General features: G+C 40.1%; 4 protein-coding genes across 8 annotated transcripts in view; 2 read left to right on the top strand and 2 right to left on the bottom strand.

The window, feature by feature from the left end:
- LOC101158931 (transcription initiation factor TFIID subunit 4) overlaps positions 1-13,591 on the bottom strand; it is a 90,397-nt gene extending 76,806 nt beyond the window's left edge. Inside the window, exons 1-3 of one of the 3 annotated variants that reach the window (XR_002289027.2) lie at positions 12,101-13,591; positions 8,487-8,641; positions 394-543 (exon numbers count right to left, since the gene is read on the bottom strand). Coding sequence is in view for 2 of the 3 variants with exons in the window: in XM_011493737.3 (XP_011492039.1) it covers positions 394-543; positions 8,487-8,641; positions 12,101-13,460 (1,665 nt within the window). In the remaining variant the exon portion in view is untranslated. The remainder of the gene's footprint in view (positions 1-393; positions 544-8,486; positions 8,642-12,100) is intronic. The other 2 variants (XM_011493737.3, XM_011493742.3) reach the window with 2 other exon arrangements.
- Positions 13,592-14,176: 585 nt separating this feature from the next.
- On the top strand, positions 14,177-20,216 carry lsm14a (LSM14A, mRNA processing body assembly factor). Its single transcript, XM_004067500.4, has 9 exons — positions 14,177-14,509; positions 15,039-15,202; positions 16,203-16,353; positions 16,589-16,783; positions 17,243-17,320; positions 17,413-17,589; positions 17,815-17,971; positions 18,104-18,344; positions 18,425-20,216. Exons 1-9 carry the CDS (start codon positions 14,386-14,388, stop codon positions 18,446-18,448), a joined length of 1,311 nt encoding a protein of 436 aa, XP_004067548.1. The 5' UTR covers positions 14,177-14,385; the 3' UTR covers positions 18,449-20,216.
- Positions 20,217-20,768: 552 nt separating this feature from the next.
- Positions 20,769-22,608, top strand: ss18l2 (SS18 like 2). The gene is made up of 4 exons (XM_004067447.4): positions 20,769-20,947; positions 21,138-21,214; positions 21,720-21,804; positions 22,375-22,608. The coding sequence occupies exons 1-4, from the start codon at positions 20,879-20,881 to the stop codon at positions 22,429-22,431; spliced, it is 288 nt and encodes a 95-aa protein (XP_004067495.1). The 5' UTR covers positions 20,769-20,878; the 3' UTR covers positions 22,432-22,608.
- Positions 22,605-27,155, bottom strand: part of kiaa0355 (KIAA0355 ortholog) — a 34,397-nt gene continuing 29,846 nt past the window's right edge. For all 3 annotated transcript variants that reach the window (XM_004067499.4, XM_020700430.2, XM_011493723.3), the window contains exons 12-14: positions 25,947-26,084; positions 24,575-24,650; positions 22,605-24,489 (exon numbers count right to left, since the gene is read on the bottom strand). In XM_004067499.4, the coding sequence (XP_004067547.1) occupies positions 24,178-24,489; positions 24,575-24,650; positions 25,947-26,084 (526 nt within the window). In that variant the 3' untranslated portion in view covers positions 22,605-24,177. The remainder of the gene's footprint in view (positions 24,490-24,574; positions 24,651-25,946; positions 26,085-27,155) is intronic.

Here is a 27,155-nt window from a genome sequence, read left to right as displayed (position 1 = left end):
TTTTATTTAAACATCCAACTGACCTTACTTTTCTCTTTTTTTTCGCGTGGCAGTTTTCCATTCACTTGTATCGTTAAGTCATACATCTGAGCACATATATCTTAAACATATTATTTGTCACATCTTTTCTTCATTTTACCTGAATCTTGAAACAAGATTCTATAGGTTACTGTTAATGATATAGTCTAACTTTATAAACTTTTAGGACAAAACAAAACCTTTTGGCTGCTTCGGTGCGTTTCAGTAAAGTGAGACAAAGAGGAAACTAAATAAAAGGAACAATAAACGCTTTTAATCGCTAACTTGAACAGTGAAACCCCTTCAACCTGCTGTTTATTGGCATCAGCGGCTGACAGAAAACGTCAGGGATGTGTGTGAGGAATGCAATCTCACAGGGCGTATTGCAGGGCAGGAGGAAGCAGAGGAAGAAGACAAGGAGGAGGTCTGCAGGGCAGGGCTGGAAGGAGTGGGAGAGGGAGAGGGTGCCATGCTGGCCGAGGTCAGAGGGCACTGCCTGGCAGTCTGAGGGGTCACAGGAGACGGCTGGAAAGAAAGAGCAGCAGGGTGAGAAAAGAGCAGCACACAGAAAGAGTACAGAGAGGTCACAACAACAGGAAACGAGGAGGAGGAGGAGGAAGCTGCAGGTTGATGAAGACTGGAACACAAGAAAGCAAAAGTTGTCAAGGATTCTCCAAACAGGTGTGTAGACTGACAGGTGGAACCTAAAATGTGTTCTCTTTTTTTCAGGTTGACATTGAGGGAAAGGAAGTGCAAACAAATCAAGAAGAATCTTAGGAGAAGTTTCTGCAGCAGGAATGCTTCATGTACAAGAAATTATAACCGTTCTGATTAATGAACTTAAGTTGCAACAGTTAAAAACTGTTGAGAACAATGAAGTGTAGACAAACACTTGTTTACATGTAGAGTGTAGATGTTACTTCCAGGAATTCTGTTTTCCAGAGAGACATTTTATTTTGAAATATATTTAGTAATATTGTTGGGCTGAATGGCTCACTAGGTTAAGCGCTGCACTGATACAAGGGACCTCAAGGTTCAATTCCTAGGGGGCCACAATGTGTGCCAGTCCCCAGCCCGGATAAAATACAGGGTCGTGTCAGGAAGGGCATCTGGCTAAAAAACTCTCAGCCAAGCCACCTGTTCTATTCAGTGAAAGCAGATTTCCCTTAAGCTATATCGGGGAATGTTTTTGCATAATTATTTTGTTTTTTGAATCTTAACTTGATCTGGCAGCAAAAGCACAACTTAAGTGCCATCAAAATGTCTGGTGACCCGGTCCAAGAAATAACACAGCATCCCCTCAGTGATGAACAGGAAAGGCTCCAGCCCACGAGAGAGCTTGATCAGGTTAAAACTGGGTTATGAATAGACAAACACAAATCCATCAGAAATGCTCCAACAGCCTTCGTAATGCTACATAATAGATGTTTCTTCCCTCTTAAGTGAGTAATGATGATTTCATTTTAATTGGGCAGATTGGAATAGAGCTACTGGCACCAGTGGATAAATGCTCCGTGGATGCAGTTCAGCTGAGAAGATCAGTGCGCAGTTTTATGTTCGCTGACTAGAAATGACATTCACTCTCATTTGGATCATTTCTAAATTACAAAAGGGGAGCACTCATCTGGAAAAACACAAATATAAGTATTTCTTAAGGACTTCAGAGGTAATAGAAACTCCAGAGCTGAGTCTTGAGGGAACACAAATAAATTCACCTCCAACCAATTAGAAGACATCTCATCTTTAAAGACTGAGCATTCCTGGGATTTCTCATTTTCTTCCAATTGTCACAAAGAATAAAAAGGCAAGAAACAAATGAATACCTACGACGAAGTTTTAGGGCCGCCAAAAAAAAAAAAGAAGTAAAATTACTAGTTTTTGTCTTGTAAATTTAAGGGAAAAAAAATACGAAAGAAAATCTCGTAAATTTACAAAAGGTGGTGGCGCAAAAATAAACAATTAAACACAAGTTTACGTTTATTTGTCAAATAAAAATGACAGCAGGATTGATAAGTCTTTTTTTAAAAAGAATTTGTAATAATATTTCTAATGAAACCGTTTTCATGTCTGACAATAACAACTAACAATTCACCTCAGTATAAGTATCGTAAATTCAATACAATTAAATAACAGGTTTGAATTCTATTGTTTTCGTCATTTAAATTGCATATAAACACAAAACTGTTTACCACGTGATCAATCAAACACTATAAATTTAGTTTGGACTGTAAATTTGCACAAAAAGTAGTTCCATAAAAGTAAAATGCAGCACTGCAGGCTGAAAATGTTTTTTAAAAAAGCTTTTTTTCCCAGAGGTGCCTACAATTCTGATTCATTCATTGGCGAAATTAAAAATTAAAAATGCTACAAAACAAATGTTAGAAATAGATACCCAACAGCTCATCTTAGAAGGGCCAAAGCAGTCGCACACAGATTCCCATCCAAACTCCACTTACACACAAATATGTATGAAAAACAGACACACAACCTCACAGGGGCAGGAGAAGCAGGAGGAGAAGAAGTTCCCAATGAAAGTTTTGTAGAGTCGGGAGAAGTGGGTGAAACTCAGGGTAGAGGGGGGGAGGCAAAGGGTGCAAGGAAGGGGTGATGAGCGCCACGGGGTGCATCACACCGCCAGCTATGCCCCACTTGTGCACACTCTTCTCTCCTTCACGCACACACAGGAGCCAAGGCCTTGTTAGCTTTTTAAAATCATCAGGCAGTTGGATGATGAATGATTTAACAGGTATGGAAGGAAGGAAGCTCGGGATGCCTTCCGCTTCTCCCCTCAGGGCTGTGGGAAGAGTGACAGGCCGACAGAGGGGTTGAGCTCTGGGAATAAACACCATTCCCTTTCATTTCACTGATACCGCTTTTCCTGTCGAGATGGCAACGCCGCAGCCCACTAATTTGTCGGCAGAGCGACTGCGAGAGGCGATGACAATCTGTGAGTCTCTTTTGAGAGGTGTGCATCAGGATGCAGACAAGTTAGCTACAAGCAGTGAAGAGGGAGCGCAGACTTCTTAAGTTATTGTTTATAAGAAAGTCTGCAAAGATCCGTAGGAGTCTTACTCGGACCAATTTTTAAGAGTTTTTATGATTATTACTTTAGTAAACCTAAAATTGGTGTATTTTCATTTAGAAACTTTACAGTCCTATCTATAAGACTGCAAAAAATGATATTTTATAGAATTGTTTCTTGGTTAGGGGTTCAAAACCACATCCTTGACCTCTAAACTAACTTTTATCTTTTCATAAATTGGGATTTAACCTTTGGGTTAGCCACATAAAACCAACAGGAGCACAAAATGCTGTGATCCAACGCTAAAATATGAATGCATGTTTTGCATATGTCACTGCTGGATGTCTGAGAAGCAGCTGACAGTTTTATCAGTGGATGACAATGAAATGCTGCTCTCTACTGTCGGGTCACAGCAATGCACGTGATGTAAACGTCTAAAGCCAACAGTTTGGTCGGATTGGTTTCTAAAGTTTTAGAGAACAGTCCTAAATTTATAGTTCATTAAAATATAGATGTTATATTGGGAAGGAGTCTTTTTTTGCTGGTTAAACATGGGTGAGGTGAAAGGGGAAAGTTATGTTGGCTGTCAATATAAAACTTTACCAATCAGTTAGCAAAAAAGAAACAAAAACATATTTTTGCGGTGAATCTGAAGCAGATTTCATAATATTAGAGTTTTATAAAAGACATAGACTCAGATTACAACATATTTAATCAAACATGAGAATCACTAACTTCTAGGGTAGAATTATTAGGACTTCAAAACTAGCTATCACTTGTGTAAATGTAAAAATGTAAAAGAGCTGTTGTAATGTTTGGCATTGACCTGAACTTCAGTGGCAGGTCAATTAAACTGTTTCAAATCTAAGGTTATAAAATTCAAGCACACACGTTCATACCTTTAAAGGTTCCAAAAACCTTTCTTCAGATGTTCTCAAATGATATCAACATAGAATTAAATGAAATAACCTTCAGAACATCTTAATCTGCAAATTCAATTGCAAAAATAATCAACTATAACTAAATAAATAAGTATAAATTTAGTTATAGTATTTATAGTATTTAGTTATAGTAAATAACTATATATTTTATTATAGTTTAATAAATGATTCATCTCAAAATTTGGGATTATACATTAGATATGCAATTAAAGAAAAGTTGTGCCTTTTAATGAGGTGCTGCCCAGCCAGTATCAATGGTGTTAGCCGACATGATCAACGGGATCAAAGTTTTCTGATTTAATATAAAAACTAGGCCTGCACAATATACCGCAAATTTATCGTTATCGCGACATCAAGCTGTGCAATATGCATACCGCAAAAGACGGCGAACATCGCAATAAACAGTTACCGAAATGTGCTAAAACAATCTCATGGCAGCTTGAAATATTGAACAAATGAAATAAATCCCTTTATGCATTTAACCAATCGGAAGGACCCGTTTACATTGTTGATCAATCAAATGAGCCCTTTTATGTTGGATGTTTGCCTCCTACGTCGACAAGGGTCAGTTGTTGTATCATTTTTAAACTGTTGCAGTGAAATGGAAATTATGTTTTTGGTTGTTTTGCTATTTGTTTATATACCGCAAATTATATCGTTATCGCAATATTAATCACCAATATCGCATATCGCGAGTTTTCCTCATATCGTGCAGCCCTAATAAAAACTAGTTAAAAATACAGTCAGCTGCAACTGTATTTGCATAGATGGGAATGATATGGAGCCAAAAAAACTTGGCATGCGGTCATCGATAACCTTAATTTACAACTGCACTGAAATGTGAATTTGACTCTTTAAGTTTAAATTATTCCTTAGACTTAGTGAGCACCTGCACGGAAATTGCTGGTTTGAAATACGATCAAAATGCGACGAAATATCTTTTACTAAAAGAAACTTTAATGATGAATGTAACTGTAAAACAAATGTATATGGTTACTTGGGCTGCACGATATGAGGAAAACTCGCGATATGCGATATTGGTGATTAATATTGCGATAACGATATCATTTGCGGTATATAAACAAATATCAAACCAACCAAAAAAATAATTTCCATTTCAATGCAACAGTATAAAAATTATACTCCAAATGACCCTTGTCGACATAGGAGGCAAATATCAAACATAAAAGGGCTCATTTGATTGATCAACAGCGTAAACGGGTCCTTCCGATTGGTTAAATGCATAAAGGGATTTATTTCATTTATTCAATATTTCAAGCTGCCATGAGTTTGTTTTAGCACATTTAACCCTTGTGCTATCTTAGATGACCCCCCCCCCCCCCCCCCCCTTACATTGACGTGTTCTCCCTACCATGACAAATGTGGATAAAGGTGGAAAGATTTTGTGTAATCCATGGACACCAGTGAAGATCACAAATCATTGAAGAAAAAAGGCTCAGAACACTGTCTAGTGGGTCTAGATGACCCCACTCCCAATGTTAAAGTGCCTAGGATAGCACAAGGGTCAAGGTAACCATTTATTGCAATTTTCGCTGTCTTTTGCGGTATGCATATTGCACAGCTTGATGTCGCGATAACGATAAATTTGCGGTATTTTGTGCAGGCCTAATGGTTACCTTTTTCTGTCACTGTGCTTAAACCCATGACGGTGATAAATGTAATCATTAGAACCATGAAAATAAAACAGCAATGTCTTTTCAAGGAACACGGGGAATAATCTGTCAATTCTCACTCCTGTTACCGTTCATTCTAAACACGATAATCAAGTGTAGTTAGTTCTTAAACTCTTAAACTCACGACCAATCCTCCGCTGATCTCTCATTTGTATCTGTGGCTGTTGTGCTTGAAATAAAGTCATGGATCAATGTTTAAACAGAAGCTCCAAAAAGATGTCTGTCTTGAGTATCTAATAAAAACTGCCAAATATTCTCTGAAAACTAGAGTCTCTCAAGCAAAAACAATCAGAAATTCAGCACCCGGAACTGTCCCAACTCCGTTTCTCTTTGTCTTCTGGATTCTTGGAAAGTAAATGCAGGAATAAATATCCTGCTGAATCTTTTCCACTAAGATCTAATTAAACAACTGTCAGGTGCTTTAGTTAGAGGATGTGTCAAGTCCTAATAATTTAAATTAAAAATGATCTGGAGAGCATCCTAATTGAGCCTCCCTGAGGGAAACTGAGACCTTTGTCTGCTGCACAACCATGACCTGGACCAGGTGTCTTTCTCTGCTTCACTTAGAGATACATTCCTGGGTACTGAACAGCGCAGGTGAAGTTTTCCAGATTCCTTGTATTTTTTGCAAGATAATCAAGTGTAAATTAACCCATTTGTCTTTGCTAAATTCAAAGTGTTTCCACACACTGGACTGGATTGATGGACTGATCCTTTTTTTTGCTGCCATCACTTGTGTGTTGTCTGCTGTGATGCACTTGGTCGTTTCTATGTTATAGTACAATAAACCTACAATGTCTTAATCCAAATGGTATTTTCCAATATCAATTATAATCAAAGTATTTAATTTTGAAGCAACTTTATAATGGTATAGATTCAGTTAACTCGCCTCAGATCAGTGTTGTTGGATGGTGGGAATAGAAATCAATTCATGGATGAGCCGATTAATCGTTACGCCCCTATCTTTAATGCACCTCCATCAGATACCCACCCTAACTTTGGCCCTATGTAGACCAGTAAAGGTTAAAGCAGATGACCTTGAGAACGATTGAGCAGTCATGAAAAAGGAATGATCGGTTTAGTAAATTAAGCAGCTCGTGATGACAGCCAGAGTCTCTGTTTGCATGCAGGCTCTACTCACCGGCAAAGAATCAGAGCTCCAAACTACTACAGAACAGGACAGAAATACCCTGTTCTGATGCAGAAGGCCATTCATTTCAGTCTTAAACTAAAACATGTCAGACACTTTGACATCTTTGTTGTCCCTAAAGTGGCAGAGGAGATGTCAGCTGCCTAAAAGTTGAAACAGAGATTTCAGGTGATAGCAACTTAAATGGACAGAAATTAGGTTGACACTTTTGATGACCCACTTAAAGTAGCCCCCATCTTCTTTGGACTAAGGTATACATATCCAGCACCAACCTTGATACCCTTGGACATGAAATCTATACATACTACTACATTTTTTTTAGTTTTATTTATTTATTTTTGTTTTTGCAGAGAGAAAAAAGGAAACGCTCATCGTCTCTTCAGAATAAAAGTCTCTACTGAGCTAATAGCTGCACCTTTACTCGAAGGACTCCTTTCAGAAGGGTAATTATCTCCATGCTGCGGTTAGGACATCACAGCCACTACCGTACTTATCTTGCAGTGCTGCTAAAAACGGACCCTTTTAAGATTATATCTAGAAACCCTTGAATAGCATTTACTTTTATCTCATGTAATTTCTTACGGCGTCTTAGAGCAGTAGAGTTGTATAGCAAGAAATGAGCTGTCAGTCCTTTGTTTCACTTTAATGATAGAAAAAAGTGAACAGCATGTATGTTTGCAAGACATTTAAAAAGAGAAGAGCTGAGGTTGATAGGGTTGGTTTCAATCAATTGTGCACCAACTTAATAAACTTTAATGTACTGTGTGGGTATCAGATTATTATTCATCCAATAGTATTTGAAAAAGAACCTTAACCCACCCATCCATCCATCCATCCATCCATCCATCCATCCATCTTCCTCCGCTTATCCGGGACCGGGTCGTTGGGGCAGCACTCTAAGCAAAGATGCCCAGACTTCCCTCGCCCCGGCCACTTCCTCCAGCTCCTCTGGGGGAACCCCAAGGCGTTCCCAGGCCAGCCGAGAGACGTAGTCTCTCCAGCGTGTCCTGGGTCTTCCCCAGGCAGTGGGTCATGCCCGGAACACCTCCCCAGGGAGGCGCCCAGGAGGCAGCCGGACTAGATGCCCGAGCCACCTCAACTGCTCACCACGTGGAGTAGAATCAGTTCTACTCCGAGCTATCCGCGGGTGACAGAGCTTTCCCCCTATCTCTAAGGGAGCGTCCAGCCCCCCCCACGGAGAAGGCTCATTTCAGCCGCTTGTATCCAATCCTATGGTCGTGACCCAGAGCTCATGACCATAGGTGAGTATTGTAATGAAGATCGACCGGTAAATTGAGAGCTTTGCTTTTTGGCTCAGCTCTGTCTTCACCACCACCGACCGATACAGCGACCGCATAACTACGGACGCCACTCCGGTCCGCCAGTCAATCTCACGCTTCGGTCTTCCGTCACTCATGAACAAGATATTTAAACTCCTCCATCTGGGGCAGGGACACTCCACGCACCGAGAGATAGTAAACTACCTTTCTCCGATCAAGAGGGTCCCTTAAAGAAACCCCTTATGCCTAAAAAGTTGGGGATAACACTCTCAGTTAAAACATCAACCTTATTTCTTAAAAACCAAAACAGAATACAAAAGCGGCGGATCTCTTGCAGTCATGGCAGAGAGGCTCCACGGCCACGCCATGGCAGAGGCTCACCTGTGGAGTGGAAACTCTAAAGGTTGTCGCTGTAGTAGGGGTGGCAGGTCGGGGAGAGATGCTGTTTTGGGCCTGAGCTTGAGCTTGAGCTTGAGCCAAAGCCTGCTGGGGAACCATCACCAACTGTCCCAACTCTGTACGGACCAGCACCATCCCTGAGGAGCAAGAAGGACAAAGCTTTTTAGGGTTATCCAATCTTCCGGCACTTTGGTTCAAAGACGTGGCATTTGTTTAAAATCAACGTCCGACGGTCGAGTCATGCTGCCTCAAGTTGAACTTGTTAGAGCTCAGATGTCTGCCTCTCATCTATTCTCCAAACAGTTTCTCAGAAACGTCTTTGCTTTTCACTCTGCTCTTCTCTGCAGGTACATCAGGCTCTGGGGTAATGTGACTTTAATCTGCAGTTACCATCCTGACCGGTCCACACAGTCTTTGTTCTTCAGATCTTTCTCTTTTTTTTCTTCTTCTTCTCTCTCTTGCTGTTCTTTCACCTCTGCAGATGAAGGCAGAAGGTTCAGAGTCTATCCGCTCCAGAGCTTTCGTTATGATAAAGCATAATGCAATGTTTTTACTTTTTTAACCAACAATATATTTAAAAAGCTGATTCAAAGCTAGTAATGGAAATCCTTTAGTTTATTTTTTTAATAAAATGAATGGATCTACGACAGGAAACTATGATTAATGTATTTGCAGTCCCCACTAAAATGTCAAAGTAGGGATTTTATATGTAAGCAGCTCATGGAAGGAAATTCCCAAACATGCAATAAAAAAAGAAATTTGTAAACTAAAAAAAATGGTGACACCTATAGTAAAGTTGGAAAACAGAAACTAAAGGGAACCAGACCTGCATCTGGAACTTATTTAATAGGGGTGTAAATCGATCTGGCAATTTATTGCAATAATTCATTTGGTGATACTTGTGTCGATGTAAATGCTGTCTACGCAATGTTTATTCAATTATTTATGAGTGTCCTTCAGCGTCTGACTCTTGTTTTTCTCTTAACATGTTGTGACAATCAGCTTGTGTTAAGAGCTACATGTTCAGTTTTTGCGTGAGATGGGTATCGAAGCAAAATGCTGTGCCACGTTGCAGCCAGTACCAAATAAAAAACTTTTGTGGTGCTTTGTAGAACAAGTGAGACTTGAGATATGTGTCGCGTTCGTATCGCTAGACTCTTGCCAATACACACCCCTACTATTTAGTTAGGGAATTCTCTAGGAGACGCTTGAAAATGCAGCTTCTTCTTTAAATGTAGGCACGGTTTGGCCTCTAATATAAATGCTGATTAACTCCACAGTTTGTTTCTGGCTTTATTGTTTTACTGTAAGAAAACCAAAGGACACATTATAAACTTAAGGTAAAGTCTGAAAGCATTTTTAAAACATTAGACAAGTGAAATGCAATGACTTAGTGGATTTTTAACTAAATCTGCGCGAAAAAAGAACTTTGTAAAGCCTCATTCATAACTGAAATCAGTTAAAATTAAAAAAAACAGGACATTATATTCTCAACTTTTAGAAAAAAAAGTTGTTCTAGTGACCACAGCATCAGTGAGAGACATTATTTTTAAGGTCAAATGACTCAGCAGCATTCAAGGGCATCACAGAAACAATTATGGCTACTGAACCTGTTCCCTTCGCCAAACAACAAACCACAACTTTCCATGGAACCTTTGATTTGTCAATATGCCAGCAGAATTAGGACCACGTTTCACCTTTTTGCTGACAAATTACTTTCCACCCAGAGAAAAAGATCATTTTGGTTCATTGTGGTCCTAATTGTAGAGTGTGCTTCTTAGAATACAGAATTCTTCAATTGAACAACAAGGAAGTTTAAAAACAGGACATTTAAGTGTTGGAAATTAAAAATATATATATTTGTAGGATGCTGGGATCTGCTTAAAGGACTAAAAAGCTCTCACCAGAATTCTTACAATCATCCCGATACCTTGGTTACTAAATAATTACATTAAAACAGACTCATTAAATGCCATTTTTGAGGGGAGTCGCATGTGTAATACATTTTATTTGATTTGGTCAAAAGGAATAATCAGGAAGTCAAGTAATCTTAAAACTGTCCAATGCCTTTGAGCTCCAGTATTACAGTTTCATTATCATAGTGTTATGTCAGTATTTGCACCATTCTGCAACATGCAGGTCAATGACCTTGCAGTTAATTTAGAAATGAACACCATCCAAACATTTGTCTGCGCTCCATCAAGCCAGGAGAGGCAACGGTTTGTAATCAGCAATGTTTCATGGCATCAGCAAAGAAATAAACCAATATTTCTGGGAAGATCTGGACAATTTTATAATTGCAGGGGTTGGCTTTGGTGAGAAGTGCCCTGTGTGGGATTTTGGTTGGTAAAATACCAAAGTACTACCTACAATGACACACTAAATGTGTTCAGTTTGATTTAAGTTTTAGATGAACTGATGAAAAACAGGTTTTGTCAAAGTTCTGGTAAATGGTACCTTATAGTTCCCATGCATTCTGTCAAGTGAATGCTTTGTACAGCCCAGTTTCCCTGTTGTAGAAAGGGCTTGATTTAAAGATGTGACAACTTTTATTTATTTATTTATCTTACTTAAGGCTCGAACAAAGGGGTCATCTGCAACCGTTAATCCAGTGTTTTTACTGAACAAAACCCAGCGAGAGATGAAAAGTCCCACTTCAACGTTTAGCCAGTCATTTATAAATTTCAGCTTTTAAATATTTACAATAATTTAATTACAACAGTGTTTTATCTTTCTACATACTTGTGTAGCAACTTAAACTTCTTTTTGACGGCAGCACATTCAAGTTCCTTTCAAAATAAAACACACCGTGTGTCAAATCAGATCCTCCTGCTGCAGCAAATTGACTTGAACTAAAAATGCAAGAAAGCCAAATGAAATATGACAACCAACTCAGTGGCATTGTGTTGGAGCGTCCACCCTGAAGGTCGTGGGTTCAAATCCATGGTCGAGTCCCACCAAAGACTAGAGAAAAATGGGTCCCACTACCTCCCTGCTTGACACTCAGCATTAAGGGGTTGGATTGGGGGGTTAAACCAAACGATTTTTATCATTATGACTTTGTGTGCCTTCATCCTTTTTTATACCAATGACTGTAAAAGAAAACATTTTTAAAATATGTAAATGTAATTCCGTACTCAAAGAGCTTTGCCTCTGAACAGCAAATGAAGCAATAGAATGTGCTTCAAGCTCATTTGGAAACCTTTAAACATCATTTTGCTTAGTTTTCTGACATGTTAAGAATCTAAGAATAAATAACAAAACTAAATTAACAAAAAACAAATGAACCTAAACTATAATCCATTCATTTTTCAAACGGTTTGTACGTTTTAAGGCTAAAAAAGCCACAATAGGGGATGAAAGAGCCACATGTGGCCCCGGAGCCTCAGGTTGCAGACCCCTGATCTAACACAAGCTTGGATATGGAATTTTGCAACAGATATTAGCCTGAATGAATTAACTAAAGAGCTTTCACGCCTCATTTATCATTAAAAACCAACCAATGTGGTAGAATACTGTCTGTGTCATTTTAACTATGTATTTGATGGCATATTATAAGACAGGTGTCATCGGCTTCTCAGTCTTGAAAACCGTACCTGGTGGGATGGTAAATCCAGGGGGCAGCTGAATGGTTGTCTGCTGCTGGGGGGGTCTGACAATCAGCTGTGGAGCCACAATCCTTTGAGGCGTTGCAAGTCCAGGACGGGGTTGAGTCTGTGCAGATGTGGCCACGGCGGGACTGGGAGAGGAGGCTGTAGGCCTGACCATACTGATCGTGGCCGTCACTGATGTGGTCTGGACTGTCCCACATGCAGGGGTAGCTGTCATTGCTGCTGCACAGGCTGCAGCTGGAGTAGTAGTAGTAGTAGTAGTAGTAGTAGTGCTCAGAGGCTGGGTGGTAGTAGTAGTAGTTGCAGCTGCTGTTGTGCTTGTTGCTGGTGTGACAGCAGACGGAGCAGAGGCTACAGTGTTTGTTCCAGAGTGGCCTGGCATGTCAACGCAGGGCTTGTCTGCTGTGGAAGCTCCGGGGTCCGTTTTACCAGGATCTTCCTGGGAAGTTGCAGGATTGACAGCTCCTCCTGGTCGAGTACTTTGCTGCACCAGGGCCGAAACACTGGTGCCGTTGCCGTTCTGGGCAATGCTGGCCACTATGTGGCTGGGGAGTCTCTGCAGAGCGATGGTGGGGGTCCCCCGGTCCAGAGCGATGGCAGACTGACCCACGGGCAGGCTGGCGTTCGACACAGTGAAAGTCGAGGCGTTAATGGAGGACGGTGCCGGTCGGGTGGAGTTGGGGGTGGTCGCGCTGCTGTCCGCGGAGCTGACGCTCTCCTCGGCCGCCGTGTTGTTGCTGCTGCTCCTCCTCGTCGTCACGGCTGCACCGTTCAAACTCTTGATCCGCGCCGAGGCGGTTCTCCTCGGCGCCGCGATGCGCCTCCTCGGCGGCTCTGCTGCCTCCGTCTCACCGGTGCCCGCGGGCGCCTTAGTGCTTCGGTTGGATGCGGTGCTGATGCTGTCTTGAGGAGTTGACACACTGGACGCGGTCAGTGTTGTGATGGATGCTCCATGTGATTGCGAACCGTTGCTGCTGGCGCTCACACAGGCGGGCGAGGTGGCGGAGGGCTCGCCGAAGGACGGAGCACAGCCCAGCGAAGGAGATGTGTCAGTTTTATCCTGGCTAACGTCTTTAGAGTTGATCTCCTGGCGCATTTCGGGTTTTAAACGGCGTCCTTGTTGTTGTTGTTCTAGTGTTGTGATGCTCACTGGAGGTTGTAGCGTTTTTCCTAAGTGGTGATTAGCAGGGGGCACAGAGCCAGCGCCTCCGTTTTCGTCTGTTTTGCCCACCGGGGTGCTTTGTCCAGTAAGCTCTGACTCCAATGAACCCACCAGGTCGCTAACGGCTTTTTCATCCACCTCTGAATAAAGCATATCTTCCAAGGGGTCGGAGGCGCCCGCCATCTCTGATCATTGATAGTCGTCTTCTGTTTTTTTACAGTGCGCTTGCGTGTTACTAGGCATTGTGGGAATGGACCTGACGTCATTAATTGAGCTCCCTGTTTTGGTTCTGTGAATTAAAGACGTTTTTATTCATTTATTCTTCTCTTTTTTTATTCGTTACTTATTTTTTTCATTTTTAATTACGTATTCATTTATGTACTTATGTATTTATCCACGCCTTATATCTACTATCATACATACTTGCATATTTTTTGTTTATTTCCCTTTTTTACCCTTATCATTGTCAATGTATTTAAAACTTTTTTTACGATGTTTTAAAAATAGGTTTCAAAAACACATATTGACCCGTGTTTTATGCTGCTGTAGTTGCAAAATGGTGTACAGAACTTTAAAACACCAGACAAAAACCTTGTTCTCTAAAGATTTGATATTAAATAACAACATAAAAAATGACTAATGGAGTTTATTACAACATAATAAATAAATAATACATCCACAAGATGCTGCTAAATTCTTCACGGAAGTGGTTTTTGCTATTTAAAATAGTTCCAGAAATTCATTTTACAAAAAATATATATTATTAATTACTAATATTTAACTTCACAATCAAAACAATTCATTTTTTAAAAGAGCATTTTAGCGAAAATTATTGGTTGTTCTTGTTCAAGATGCGTGTCGGAGCAGAAATGTAGTTTTGTGAACTACGGCCTTTCTCCCAGCATGCTTAGCGCCAGGGGAAGGAAAATGAAAACGGCCATGTCGTGAGAGGGATCACGGAGCGGGTTAATGTGCTTCAGGGTTACCTTTTGTATTTGTGGTATGTAGGTTTGAAGTTGCGCATCGGAAAGTTGAATATATTTGTTCTAGGTTGACTTAAAGGGCATTCTTCAAAGGTTAGTGGCGTATTTAAATCAGCAAGGCAAACATGAGCGGAGGAGGGACGCCGTACATAGGCAGCAAAATTAGCCTAATCTCAAAGGCCGAGATCCGATATGAAGGAATTTTGTACACCATCGACACTGAAAACTCGACAGTAGCTCTCGCTAAAGGTAAGCATAATCACACACGAATAGATTTTAGCTTTCCAAAATGACCAAAAACGTGGTATATGGTATAGGAAACCATTATGTAAACAATTTTCCCGCAGTTTGCTAGCTTAAAGCTAGCATCTGCTAGCTTAGCTGTGTTGTGGTGCACACTCAGCGTCCTTTGTTTACGTAGTTTTTCTTTTTTTTGAGCACAAATGACTTGTATGAAAAGTTAACGTGGTTTTGTTTTAACCATTAGTTTAATTAAATTCAAATAGTTTTATTTTTTGGTTGTATAAAACTAACAATTTTAATAAAATTAAAGTTATCAGTGACATTAAACTCGCACTTTCTAACTGTTGTATTTAAACTCCAAAAGTCTACTAGTAGCATGTTGAGTATCAAATTAGACTCCAATAAAAAATTGTTTTACATGTTTACAAAAAAAAGTACATAATTACATGCCCTATGCATTTCGTATTATTGGAGTAAAAATTTGTATCTTTTGATGCTTGTTTTATATTCAAATTGTCTCTAATTTTCTTTACAGTTCGGTCTTTTGGCACTGAAGATCGCCCCACCGACAGGCCTATTCCACCCCGGGAGGAAGTGTTTGAGTACATCATCTTCCGAGGCAGCGATATAAAAGACCTAACGGTTTGTGAACCACCCAAAGCCACTAGTTCTCTGCCTCAGGATCCCGCCATAGTCCAGGTGAGCCTTTTGTGTTTGACACTTCTCCTTTGCAACTCTTTTCGCACAGCCCAATGTAGTAAGGGGCCTTAGAGATAATTAGTAACAGCTGGGTTTCATCTACAGCAGTACAGGTTCAAATGACAAGCACACACAGCTCTTTTCTGATCGTGCAATCTACTTTTAAAAGATCTTTATTGTTCCTCTTCCTGCTTTTCATTCCACATAATTTTTCTGGTACTATCCAATATTAGCAATATTAGAATTTTGAAATCTCTGAACCTTTTTCCAGGTTACAGCTTTGAAAACTTAAGACACTGTCCAAAATAGCAAATGAAAAGATGTTTTTTTTAAATGATTAGTTTTGGAATTACCCAGACTCATGTGTAATCTGTTACAATAGTAACACCCTCAGAATCACACTAGCAACTCATGTAGATTATATTTTTTTTGGATGTATATTGAGCTGATTAACAGCACAAGTTGTGTGTAATTTTTTTTTTTTTATGCCCAATAGATATTTGTTTTTAAGATAAAAGGGGCCTCATTGGTTTAGCACATTTTAAGCCACTGTTTGAATTTGCCTAAAATATACCGGTAGTTGGATTCAAATTTTCTACTAAAGAACCTACATCAGAGCTACCAGCCTGTGTGTTTTACAGATGTATCTGTACCGCTTTCTGCTGACTCCTCATTCTGATTGAGTAAACACACCTGATCCAGGTAATCAGCATCAAGACGTGCAGGGAGATGTGGAAAACAGGCAGGGTAGTAGATGTTGAGGAACTACGTGGTTTAACATTGAGGCAAAAAATAAAACCATTTCCATCTGAATATCTATAACTGTATCAAGGTAGATTTTTGTCTTACTGTGGACCAAAGCTTATTGTTGTAATGAACTCCATCAGTTCCCCTTTTCCTGAACAACCGAGTCATTCGTATTTTTGTTGTGATCATGAACAAAAACAACCAAAAATGCCATGGCAGTCTTTAAAAACTGAATCTCTCTTCTTTTTTTTAGTCATCAATTGGATCTTCAAATGCCTCAGCAGCATCCTCATTTCAGTCTCATGGGTCCTATGCACCATTCAGCAGGGCCCCTGTTCCATCATACAGCCAGTTTGGCGTTACTCCCCTTGGACCCCAACAGTTTGGGTCCCTTGGAGCTGGAGGTAAGAAAAAAAGCATGAATACAAAATTTCATGTTTTCTTTTTTTTTATTAAATACGTAAGTATAAAATGAAGGGATCTATAATCTGTGTTAAAGACCTGTTATTATATTGGTTTCTTTACATTTCAACTTACATTTATTTTTCTATTCATGGTATTCAGAAACAACCTGTATATTTTATTTTTTTTTTATTTATTGTGAATTTTAAATAAATCATTTTAAATGTTTTATTGCAGGACGTGCAAGCCCTCCACTGGACTCTTTGATAAAAAGTTCCTCGGGGGAACAGGCGGTGCAAGCTCCACCTGCAGCTGCCCCCGCTCCGCCAGCTCCTGTGGGACAGAGGAGTCAGTCAGGAGTGACTGCTCAAAAACCCACCAGCACCTCCACGGGCAGCCAGAAACCCCCTGACCTTCTGGAGCAGAAGAAAGGTAACAGTAGCCTCCGTGGTTCTTTTAAATATCTCAAATCTATTTAAGAGGTTTAAAAATGGATCTTTTTGATGCAATAAAACCACTTTTGGCAGCATTGTGTTCTGTTGGGTTTCAACTGCCCCAAAAGCGCTGAAGCATCTGCCATTTTGGAATGTGAAATGCTGGGCTTCTCAATAGATTTGTATTTAGATTTAAAAAAAAACTGATCTTTGGATCAGAACCTGGAGTACAGGAAAAGGGAAGAAAAAATCTTTAAAAAATGTTATGAAAATATGGACTAAATTTTAAGGTTACCTGAAATAATAAAAATATAAACCTATGAAGACTCTCATTCATCCAGGTAAATACCATCGTTTTCACCGTCTTCAACTTTAAAAACCAAGTCCAGATGACAACCTTTAAACCTACTACTATGAAAAATATAAACCGCAATACTTCTACTTTGTCTTTGTTCAGCTTCTGTGGTTCAGACTTCACAGCTAGATCACGATCAGGCTGGTGGTGATAATCGAGATTCCAACAAGCGCCAAATGGGTAAGAAATAACACTTAATTATTTTTTATACTTTGTAAGTGGACTATTTTGGGCTGGTTGTCAGAAAATCATACATTTCTCTCATTGGTCAGGTGGTGCACAGCCTAATCGCCGTGGGCGCGGGCGAGGAAATCGCAGCAGAGGCAAACTTAACATGCGCAGAGATGGAACCATGAAGTTTGAGGAAGACTTTGACTTTGAGACTGCCAATGCTCAGTTTCACAAAGATGAGATCGACAAGGAGCTTCAAACTAAGCTAAAACTCAAAGGTAAGACTTCTCAGAACAGGTATTATGCTTTCTGTGCTGTTGTTCTTCAAGGTAGACCTTTTTGCTAGTGTGGAGGCAGTAAGAGAAGAAAAAACTTTAGCTTCACAAACTTAAATGATTAGTTTACTATATGTAGTTTAAAAAATAAATGCTATGGTTGTAACTCTTTCCTTGCCATTTTCCTGAGCTCTATATTTCATCTGACTTTTTCTCCTGTAATATCAGATGATAAGCCTGAAAAGGCACTCAATGGAGAGGAGGCTGCTGACCCAGAAAATCCAGCCAGCGAGGTGACCGCCGAGGAGGAGGAGGCTGTGAACAACACGTGCTACTACGACAAAACCAAGTCCTTCTTTGATAATCTGTCCTGTGAAGATACGAGGTACTGCCGCAGGGCTGCAGCTGAGACGAGTTGACAGTTTTTATGTCGACTCCCAGGGGGAACAGAATAATGTTGACGACGGTCTCGCTTCTCGTTTTGTGAGAAAATGTTTTTTCTGCCCCGGATTGTCAGGGACCGCAGACCAACCTGGGCCGAGGAGAGACGGATGAACGCGGAGACCTTCGGCCTCCCTCTCAGACACGGTCGGGGAAGAGGGGGTTTCCGGGGCCGCGGCTACATGGGGCCTCGCGGAGGCCGGGGACGACCCACCAGCCGCGGTTCCTTCGGGCCCCCCCGCGGTGCCCCCCCAGGTTTCAGGGGTGGATACAGGGGCGGCAGAGGAGGCCGGGATTTTTCCGACTTTGAATACAGGGTAAATCTATCTAGCTGGTTGAAGGAGAACGGGGGAGGACTGTTGTGAACTCAAACTTTTCTCTTCTATTTTGTTTCCAGAAGGACAACAAGGTGGCTGCATAGTACTACAGAGATCATCCTCCACCAATCGTAGCCACTCGTCATGAAATAATTTCCATTGTAGAACGTTCTTTGGTCTCAGATTTTGACAGCAAGAATGAAGACGCTGTTAGTCACCAGCACCTCGGTGGACTGTTTGACATCAGAGAGTGACGGTCCCGCTCCTTCTTTCCACTTTCAATCGTTGTTGTTTTGGGCTCCCAAAGTTTTGATAAACAAGATTGCTAACTAACACAAAGCTTTGAAACATTTCTGTCCACATACTTCACTCTAATTGGGTTGGTATGTGTGCGCTCTTTGAGCGGATCACAGCCAAGTGTGATCAATAGCTTTATTCTTTTCCCCTGTGACGATGGTTGACACAGAAATTGACACCACAGCCTGTTACGTGAAATCCTTCTCTGCCCACTTTGGTTCGGTGTTTTGGAGTATTTTTACTCTGTTAGCATCAGTTCTGTTTTCTGCATCCGTTCGTTGTCAGTCATTTGAACGAGATCAAAACCAGCTGAAAGGATCTGAAACCTAAACTCAATGTTGTAATGAAAGAATGTATATCTAGTTCACCTTATTACCACTGCCCACATTGCTGTTTGTCGCTATGACTTCTACTTTTATGACATGTGGACTACTTGATGTGGATGTTTAGAATTGGTCATTTCTTCAACCTCCTGCTTCAGATTTAGTTCTTAGTTGAGCTTTGCTGGCAATAGGAACCCGCTTTTGGTTAAGATCCGTGGTTTTGCAGCATCAGCTTTACAGTTCTGTTAACTGCTTGTTTTGTTTGGGACCAGGTATGTTTACATGGCTATGAAAAGAGCAGAGGATTTATTTCCTCAGTCTGTGGAAGATGTCCTTTTCTTTTTACTTTTTTTCGGGGAAGTCTCCCAAAACAGTTCAGAAATGTTCCGCTGTTCGGAAAAGATCGTTTTTATTCATATTTGCAAGTTTTCAGTACTAAAAATCTACCTTCACATCTGCGACGTCCCACACGCTGATCATGTTTTTCTTTTTTTCTCCTAATATCCTCTTAAATTGTCTTAATGTCGCCCTTCATTCTTTTTTTTTTCCCCCACACACTTGCAGCTTTTCAAGAGTTGTTGCTGAAAATAGGGAGGAAATGATGTCTAAAGTACATAAATACACAAAAAACTGCGTTTCTACAAAATGATATCCCTCTGAAGTGTTTGTAGCTCCTCTTGTTGCATTGCTCTCGTGTGATTGTTCTCAGGAGGGACTTTTTTTTTTTTACTGACTTGTGAACAAAGGGACAAGAACTGGATGTGTTGCCAGTATTTTTGAGAGGGTGCATCTTAATTTTGGCTCCAATTCTTGGTACTTTAGGGAGTGCCTTGGGTGTTGAGTTTTGTTTTTCTTCTCCACAGCTCTTCTTTTTTTTTTTGGCTCAACTGTTTCCTATATACATACGTAATACAAGCACTAAAATGATTTAAAAAAAAAAAAGCTTTTCTGTAACTGGTTCAGAAGAAAAGTTGCTTTAAGCATTTTTTTGTTTTGTTTTGTTTTGTTTTTCCCATTGGCAGCTGAGTGCATGATTGCCCAGGCAATTGTCACTTTCAGCTGCTTTTACAATAACCAGCCAGATGGAATTTGAGATTTGAAAAGGAAAACATTACAGAACAATTCCAAACTGACACCTCGCTCTTTTTGTTTGGTCATGATTGCTACTACTTCCAGTCACTGGAACTGTTTTGTTGAATAGCAGCAAAATTGAGTTTTTACAGGAAAAAAAATAAAGAGTTGTACAATTTGTCTTTCCTGTTTTATTTTATTCCTTGTCTGCGTCATATTTTGACGTGTTGACATTTATCCAGAAAATCCATCGTTCACAATATCCTATGAAGGATTAAACATTTTGCCTAAAATTTGACATAATGACTCCTAATATTTGCTAGAGAATGCAAAATATATATTTTTTAAGATATAAAACATTTTTAATTAGCAGTTCATGTCTTCCTTCTAGTAAATAATTTGCTTTTGGGAGTAAATATAGGTTACATTAGCTTTTAAAGTAAATACCTAAAACTATTAACACATTTTTTTTTCTTTCATTTATGATACCTATATTGACCTTAAATTATTTTTGTGGAATGGCACTACTGTAGTTGAAAGCCAGTGATAAACATGCACAAAATGATAAACTTTAATTCAAAATTTGCTTAAAATGTTATTGTATAGATGTAAAATGTTATAAAGTGAAACATTTTTCTAGTAGATATCAGAAAAAAAATAGCTTTGTAAATAATTAATTTGCCATGTCTGTTTACCTTTTAGTCCCACAATACTGAAATGCACCAGAAGGAGGCAGTAGTGTCACATGTGGTACACGAATGTGACGTCATTATCGACGAAGAAGAAATCCCCGAAATGAGGAATAAACATAAACAGATTTGATAGAACTTGAGCAACGCAAACATGTCGATTGTCTTCGTTCCGAAGAAATTGAGAGGAAAAGCGAAAGTCAATCAAGAAACGATACAGAGGGTAAGAGGTGGTTAAATGACGAGAAGTCCGAAAAGCTGGAGGAGCATTAGCATTAGCCGCTTGTTTAGCATCTCTACTAGCCAGCCAAAACAATTGGTTATTCATTCACAAAATATGAGCTTCTTACGGCTATAAAAGTGCTATAAGAAACCGATATACACCTTGTCCAATGATGTTTGCTTTGTTTCAGTTGCTTGATGAAAACGACCAGCTCGTGCGATGCATCACAGAGTACATGCAGAAAGGACGAGCGGTGGAGTGCGTCCAGTGAGTTCACCCTACCTTTACTCCTCTAACCCGCACATAAGTCATATTAAATATCATATGGTTGTTTGAAGAGGGATCACCATATTCACGAAATGTTTTAGGATAATCCGCATTTACACGTAGAAGAAATGAGGTGCTGCTGTCTGACATACAGGGTTTGATGATGGGTTGTTGGTCCATCCTTCGCATCTAGAACATCTTCGTCTCCTAGATTATATATTTGAGTTCTCAAAAAGGAAGAGGAAGAAAAAAGTTATCAAACTGTTTCACCAAAGTTGGGAGCTTGGAAACATCTTTGTTTGTTGCCTCTGAAAATCCGATTTCCAGATCTAAATTCACTCCTGAGACTGTGTCACCACAAGCTCCACCTTAGGAGCAGTCGTTTGATGTTTTTGAGCTAATCTAAAAGTCCAGTTAAGTTAGACGACCTTTAAAAAAATACTTTAGATGATCAAATAAAACATCTAGTTGTTCCTTTACTCTCAGTAAAGCTTTTTCTTTCCAGGTACCAACAAATCCTTCACCGCAACCTCGTCTACCTGGCAACCATAGCAGATGCCAGTCCTGATGGGATGACCCCAGCCTCCAATGTAAGCACAAAGCATCCATGCAGGCGCCATGTTGAGGCATTTATCATCTTTGCTGTCAATTAGAAATGTTGATTCGCTGACTTTAGACAGGTTTCAGCCGAAAGGGCAAAAGTTTTTTTGAACCCTGTTGGAAATGGAAAACTGAAAGGGAATTCTGTTTTTTAATTATGTAAACAAGAAAATCAAAAATGATCTGCAACTTTGATCGGAGAGCAGAGACTTTCATTTTGCCTGTTGTACAGAAAAATGACAGTTTAGTTCGCTTAACCCCGTGTGCTATCTTAGATGACCCCACCCTTACATTGACGTGTTCTCCCTACCATGACAAAGGTGGATAAAGGTGGAAAGATTTCATGGACACCAGTGAAAATCACAAATCATTGAAGAAAAAGGGTTCAGTGCCTAGGATAGCACAAAGGTTACACGTGTCAGCCGGGTCAATCTGGCATCACACACCTCAGCAGCTTCAAGCTCTAGCCTCAGTTCCTAAAATGTTTTCAAAAGAAATGCGATTTATCTGCAGTTCAAATGATCAGCTTTGATTTATTCTTATCCTGTTGCCGTTTGCAGGCTACCTTCAGCGACGCCTCCACACCTTCTGTCAATGGCTGTGCAGGGACGCAGTGATCTGCCATTGGAAATGTATCGATTTAATTAAGTATTTATGAGGAAAACATGCAACTATAAATGTTTTTTTCTTGTGTAATTGTCTGGTTCTGGTGGCTTTTGACTAAAATGTGTTTCTAGATGTTTAAAGCTGTTGGGAGAGAGACTAAGGACCAAATAAACAGTCTTTAGAATTGCTAAATTGTTTTTTATTCACTTTTTGCATTGCTGGTACACTTGGAGAGAGTCGGTTGCCAGCTCAGAAGAACAAAAAGCAACAGAAGCCAAGCAGTCCCCCTTCATATCTTCTATCAGGGCAACAACATTTTCTTTTTTTTCTTTTTCTTTTCTTTTGTAGAAGCCACTAGTAAACCATTTGACACAGCTGAGAAGCTAACAGTTACAGTCCAAGGTCTGTGATGATGTCTTAAAAAAGGCTGCAACAGTTGAGATAACAGACAAAAAATCCAACAAACCCTATCTTTTGATTGTGCAAAGCACATTAACTATAAAAAGATATACATTTATATGTATATACAGCAAACAATTCTCTGTAAACATGTTAAGTATGTTAGTTTTCTGAAAACATGGTGTCATCTCATAAATACAGGCAACATTGGCATCCGCAAACATCACAAAAGGATAACATTCTGGGCCTTTTTAAATGCAGCCCATTGCCATAGAAACCAAAGGAGGAGGGGCTTGAAAAATCCCCTCGTCACACAACGTTTTAGTGTTTTAAGCATGGCATTTTTGGTAACCTTTGTAGATCCGTGGTGTAGTTCAAACTCTGTAGGAAAAGATGTGCTTTTTCACATATTGGGAAGTGGAAAATAAGATGTTTACAAGACTACATACAGGTATGGTATAACATGTGAGAAGAATTACAAAAATAAAGTTAATACTGTCAATAATGGTACACAAGAAAAATATTGTATTAATAAAACAGAGGAAACGTTAGGTTTATAGAAGTTCGGTGTCAAATCTGGAGAAAAACCCACCGCCGATTCGAGGAGGAAATGGAGATGTTCTCTCGTCCAACGAGAGGGAGTCGGCATTTGTCAAAAAAGCCGCCCCGCCCCTCACCTCATCAGCACCAATGGTCATCTGAACAACGCTTTGGTTGGGAATAAAAGTCTGCAAGTGCTATCAATACCAACATGGCACATAGTTACAGCTAGAACTCTGGTCAGCTGATGAAAAAGTAGTGTATTTCTCTCTGATTTACACCTCTGCAGTGACTTACTATCATTATGCTGAGCCTGCTCAAAGCCTCTTGATAAAAAGAACTAAATATTTCTCTTTTAACTTCAGTATTTTACAAGCTATGAAACAGTAGATGGTAGCTGTACTCTGAGTTATCTTGCATGAGATTTGGCAGTTACAGCTATGTAGACACAGTATATTTATTAGAGGAAAAATGAGGGCATTCCACACCCCCTGCCCTCACCATACCCCCCCACACACACACACACACACAAACTTTCAGCTGCAGAAGCGAGTGGGTGACGACCGCCTCCGACTCTCGCCTGAGGAAAGCAGGCAGCGAAACGACCACGAGCCTGACCGCTGCTGGCGTGGCACATGCACCTGTCGGAGTTCACACATGGCAGTTCAGACATACAGCTTTTCTCCGATGGGGATGACTGACGTGGAAAAGATCTGGATACATAAAAAAAATGCTGAGCCAGTGTGTGTACTTTGAGATCTTCCAGTTTGTAGTGGTGCAGGCTGCGGCCCGGTCCGCTCGGCGGCTCATCGGTGCGGTCAGTACTGGTGAAGGTACGAGGGCCTGTGCTCGGGTTTGAGGGGGAAGGATTTAAAGCCCTTGGTCATGGGTTGTTTATGCTGCTGCTGCTGTTGGGTGAAGGGATATCCAGAGGACATGCCGGTGGAGGGGGAGCAGTCGCTGGCAGTGGACCACACCGGAGACTGCAGCATCTGCATGGACTCGCTCCACTGGGAGGAGGGGGGCGGGATGCTCATCTGGTACAAGGAAGAACTGGGATTGGGCATGGTGTTGGTGTGAGTGGAGTGCTGCCACGGTGCTTTCGGGGGCCAGGTTTTCGTTTTGCTTTCCTGTGCAGCACCGGAAGAGAACCTTTAAATCACAGCACACTTCTAAAAGGGAAAAGCAGACAAACCAAACGTTGCTCGTTTCTACCTGGTTATCGTCTCCTATGTGGTGCAGCGGAGGGGAAGGCAGTGTGCAAACCTCCGGCTCCCCGCAGCTGTGTTTCCTGAGGGCAGACACCATTATATTCAAGCTTTACTTTTTGCACCTGAAAAATATTTGATCAAAGCTTATGTGACGCAACACGACTGAAGGATAATCATTGTGGCCGCACACTTGGTGTTTGCGTAACTGATCTACAGTCGAAACGCAACTGTTCCAGTCACGCTGCCACGGAAACAAGTCAAACTTTCAATGCCTTTAAGGATTTTTTTTTTTTTTTAATGAGGTTTTTCAACTTTAACACAAAATAGTTGACTTCAAAACTCATCTCAGAGAATTAGAAGTAAAAGGTTTTAAAGTTGGACCCAATGAGACACAATCAAACAGAATTCAGTTGATTTCAAATATTCAAAAAGTCAGTTAAATTAAGGATAAACCTTTATATTTGTAATGAAAAAACAACCCAGTTGTGCTCCCTCGTTTATAGCAGGAATTACATTTTTTTTTCATAGACAAAATCTGGAATCATGTTCGTTTTATTTTTATTTTTTTGACAATAATTCTAGATGACCTCACTGCAGACTTTATCCACTTTTCCCAGACAAAAACCTGAATATTTTTACACCTTTTTTTAGTACTTGTTAAACTCTCAAAATTCAAGTGAATTCAAAGATCTGATGGCAACCAAAGTCTTTGGAGACGCGCGTCTCCTGTCCTGAATGCCTCCAGGTTTACCTTGAGGACATTGATTGACATGGTCGACAGCCAACACACTGCACTGTAAAAACACCGAGTCATTTTGTGTAGGCTATATTTGTGTGTTAAAGTTAGCTGATGTATAATAATAAATTCCAAAAACATTTCTATTTTTCTTTTTTTATATTTAAAGTTGCAGTCTATTTTATTTCTTGCCTCTGGGACTTGCTCTAAATTTTGTTTGCAGCTACAAGAATTTACAAAAAAATGCTAAATATTTGGCCAATAGGAAACCGGAAGCCGTCAAAGACTCATCAAATGTTTCCTAATGAATGCTGGTACAACCTCAGTAATATTTTAACTATCAAATGTGAAGATCAGCTTCCCGATTACATTTTTGATCAACATAATGTTGAGAAGTTATCGAATGTGGGCTTCCCCTAAGGAACTACAGCGATCATTTTGTAGTTTTATTGCAAAAACAACTGATTGCTAAGTCCAAAAATGTCACAAAAACCTTTTTTCTTTTTTTTTTTTTGCTTTAATGCTTGTTGCTGTTTGTAGAACTGTGCTTTTTTCAGGTTCAGCTCTCTGGAAGCTTTTTTTTTTAACCAATTATGTTAGAATAGCTTTGATTTGATTTGATTAGTTCCAATCCCATTACCTCCTCTGTTTAACTGCAGCTACCAGGTCTGGACCATTAAACATGGAGAAGAGGCTGTCGCCGTTGGCTGAAGACGCCTCGTCACTGGAGCTGGCCGAATCCCCCTGGTTGGCTGACCAGCTGCTGTTGATGGGCTCACTGAGGACAAACCGGGGGGAAAAAAGAAGCATTTTGACTCATAAAACATTTCTACCACGGTGGGGGAAAAGAGTTTTACAAACCAAAAATACAGGATTCATCGTGAAATAACTACTTGCATTAATGATGATGCAGCTGAATGAGTTGATTTCAGTGCTTTTTTATTTATTTCTTTTTTACATCTATTGGATTAGTCAGCAGCTATGATTTTGTCTCCCACTTATAGGTGAAATTAAACTGGTAAATGACATAGAAGTCGTTGAAAAACAGATTTTAAACCCACAGTGTTCTCCACAAGTTTAAGATGATTCAGGATTAACAGGACCGTAAATCCAAACAAAGATATTAGACCAACACAGTCTAATGCACGTTATCAGAGTGTTATCAGAGTGCCTCAGGCTACAAACATGCACTGATTTCATCTGCAGCAGAGCCATGAAGAGCCTTAAATGGAGCTGATACCAGGAACACGTTGCTTCTGCATCAGATTAAAACTCAAAGTTTGGTTTAACATCAGCTGAAAGACGTTTTCTATGAACGTTTGTACCCACGGCTGTAAAGAGTAATCAGAATATTTGCATATTGCAGTCAGTTTCTCAAAAGTCAAGAATATATATTTGCGATGTCTGAGATCAAAGATTCACTCTCTTTGTAAAACACAGTAGAGTGTAGTAAAAGTACAATTCAGGCAATGTCATTATTGCTTTAAAATTGCAGAATAACATTGGATTTTTAGTATTTAACTACTCTATTCTTTTGGTGGTGTGACCAGAAGTAAATAAACCTTCAAAGTAAAATTTCATTGAAGGTTTTCATTTTCAAAGTAAAGCTACTGAGGGGTTTTTCACAGTTGAAATAAATGAGATTGAAAAATCATTCCTTCCTTTTTTTTTTTCATTCATTTTCTTCCGTTTATCCCTTTCGGGGTCACGGGCTGCTGGAGCCTATCCCGGCCACATATGGGCCAAGGCAGGGGATGCCCTGGACAGGTCGCCAGTCCGTCACAGGGTCACACATATCCCACACCCACACCCACTCACATTGACACCTATGGACAATTTGGAGTGACCA

This window comes from Oryzias latipes, chromosome 3 (assembly GCF_002234675.1).
Source record: "Oryzias latipes chromosome 3, ASM223467v1".
NCBI classification, from domain to species: Eukaryota; Metazoa; Chordata; class Actinopteri; order Beloniformes; family Adrianichthyidae; genus Oryzias; species Oryzias latipes.
Note: the sequence above shows the minus strand (reverse complement) of the source record. Positions and strands in the feature narration are given on the sequence as shown.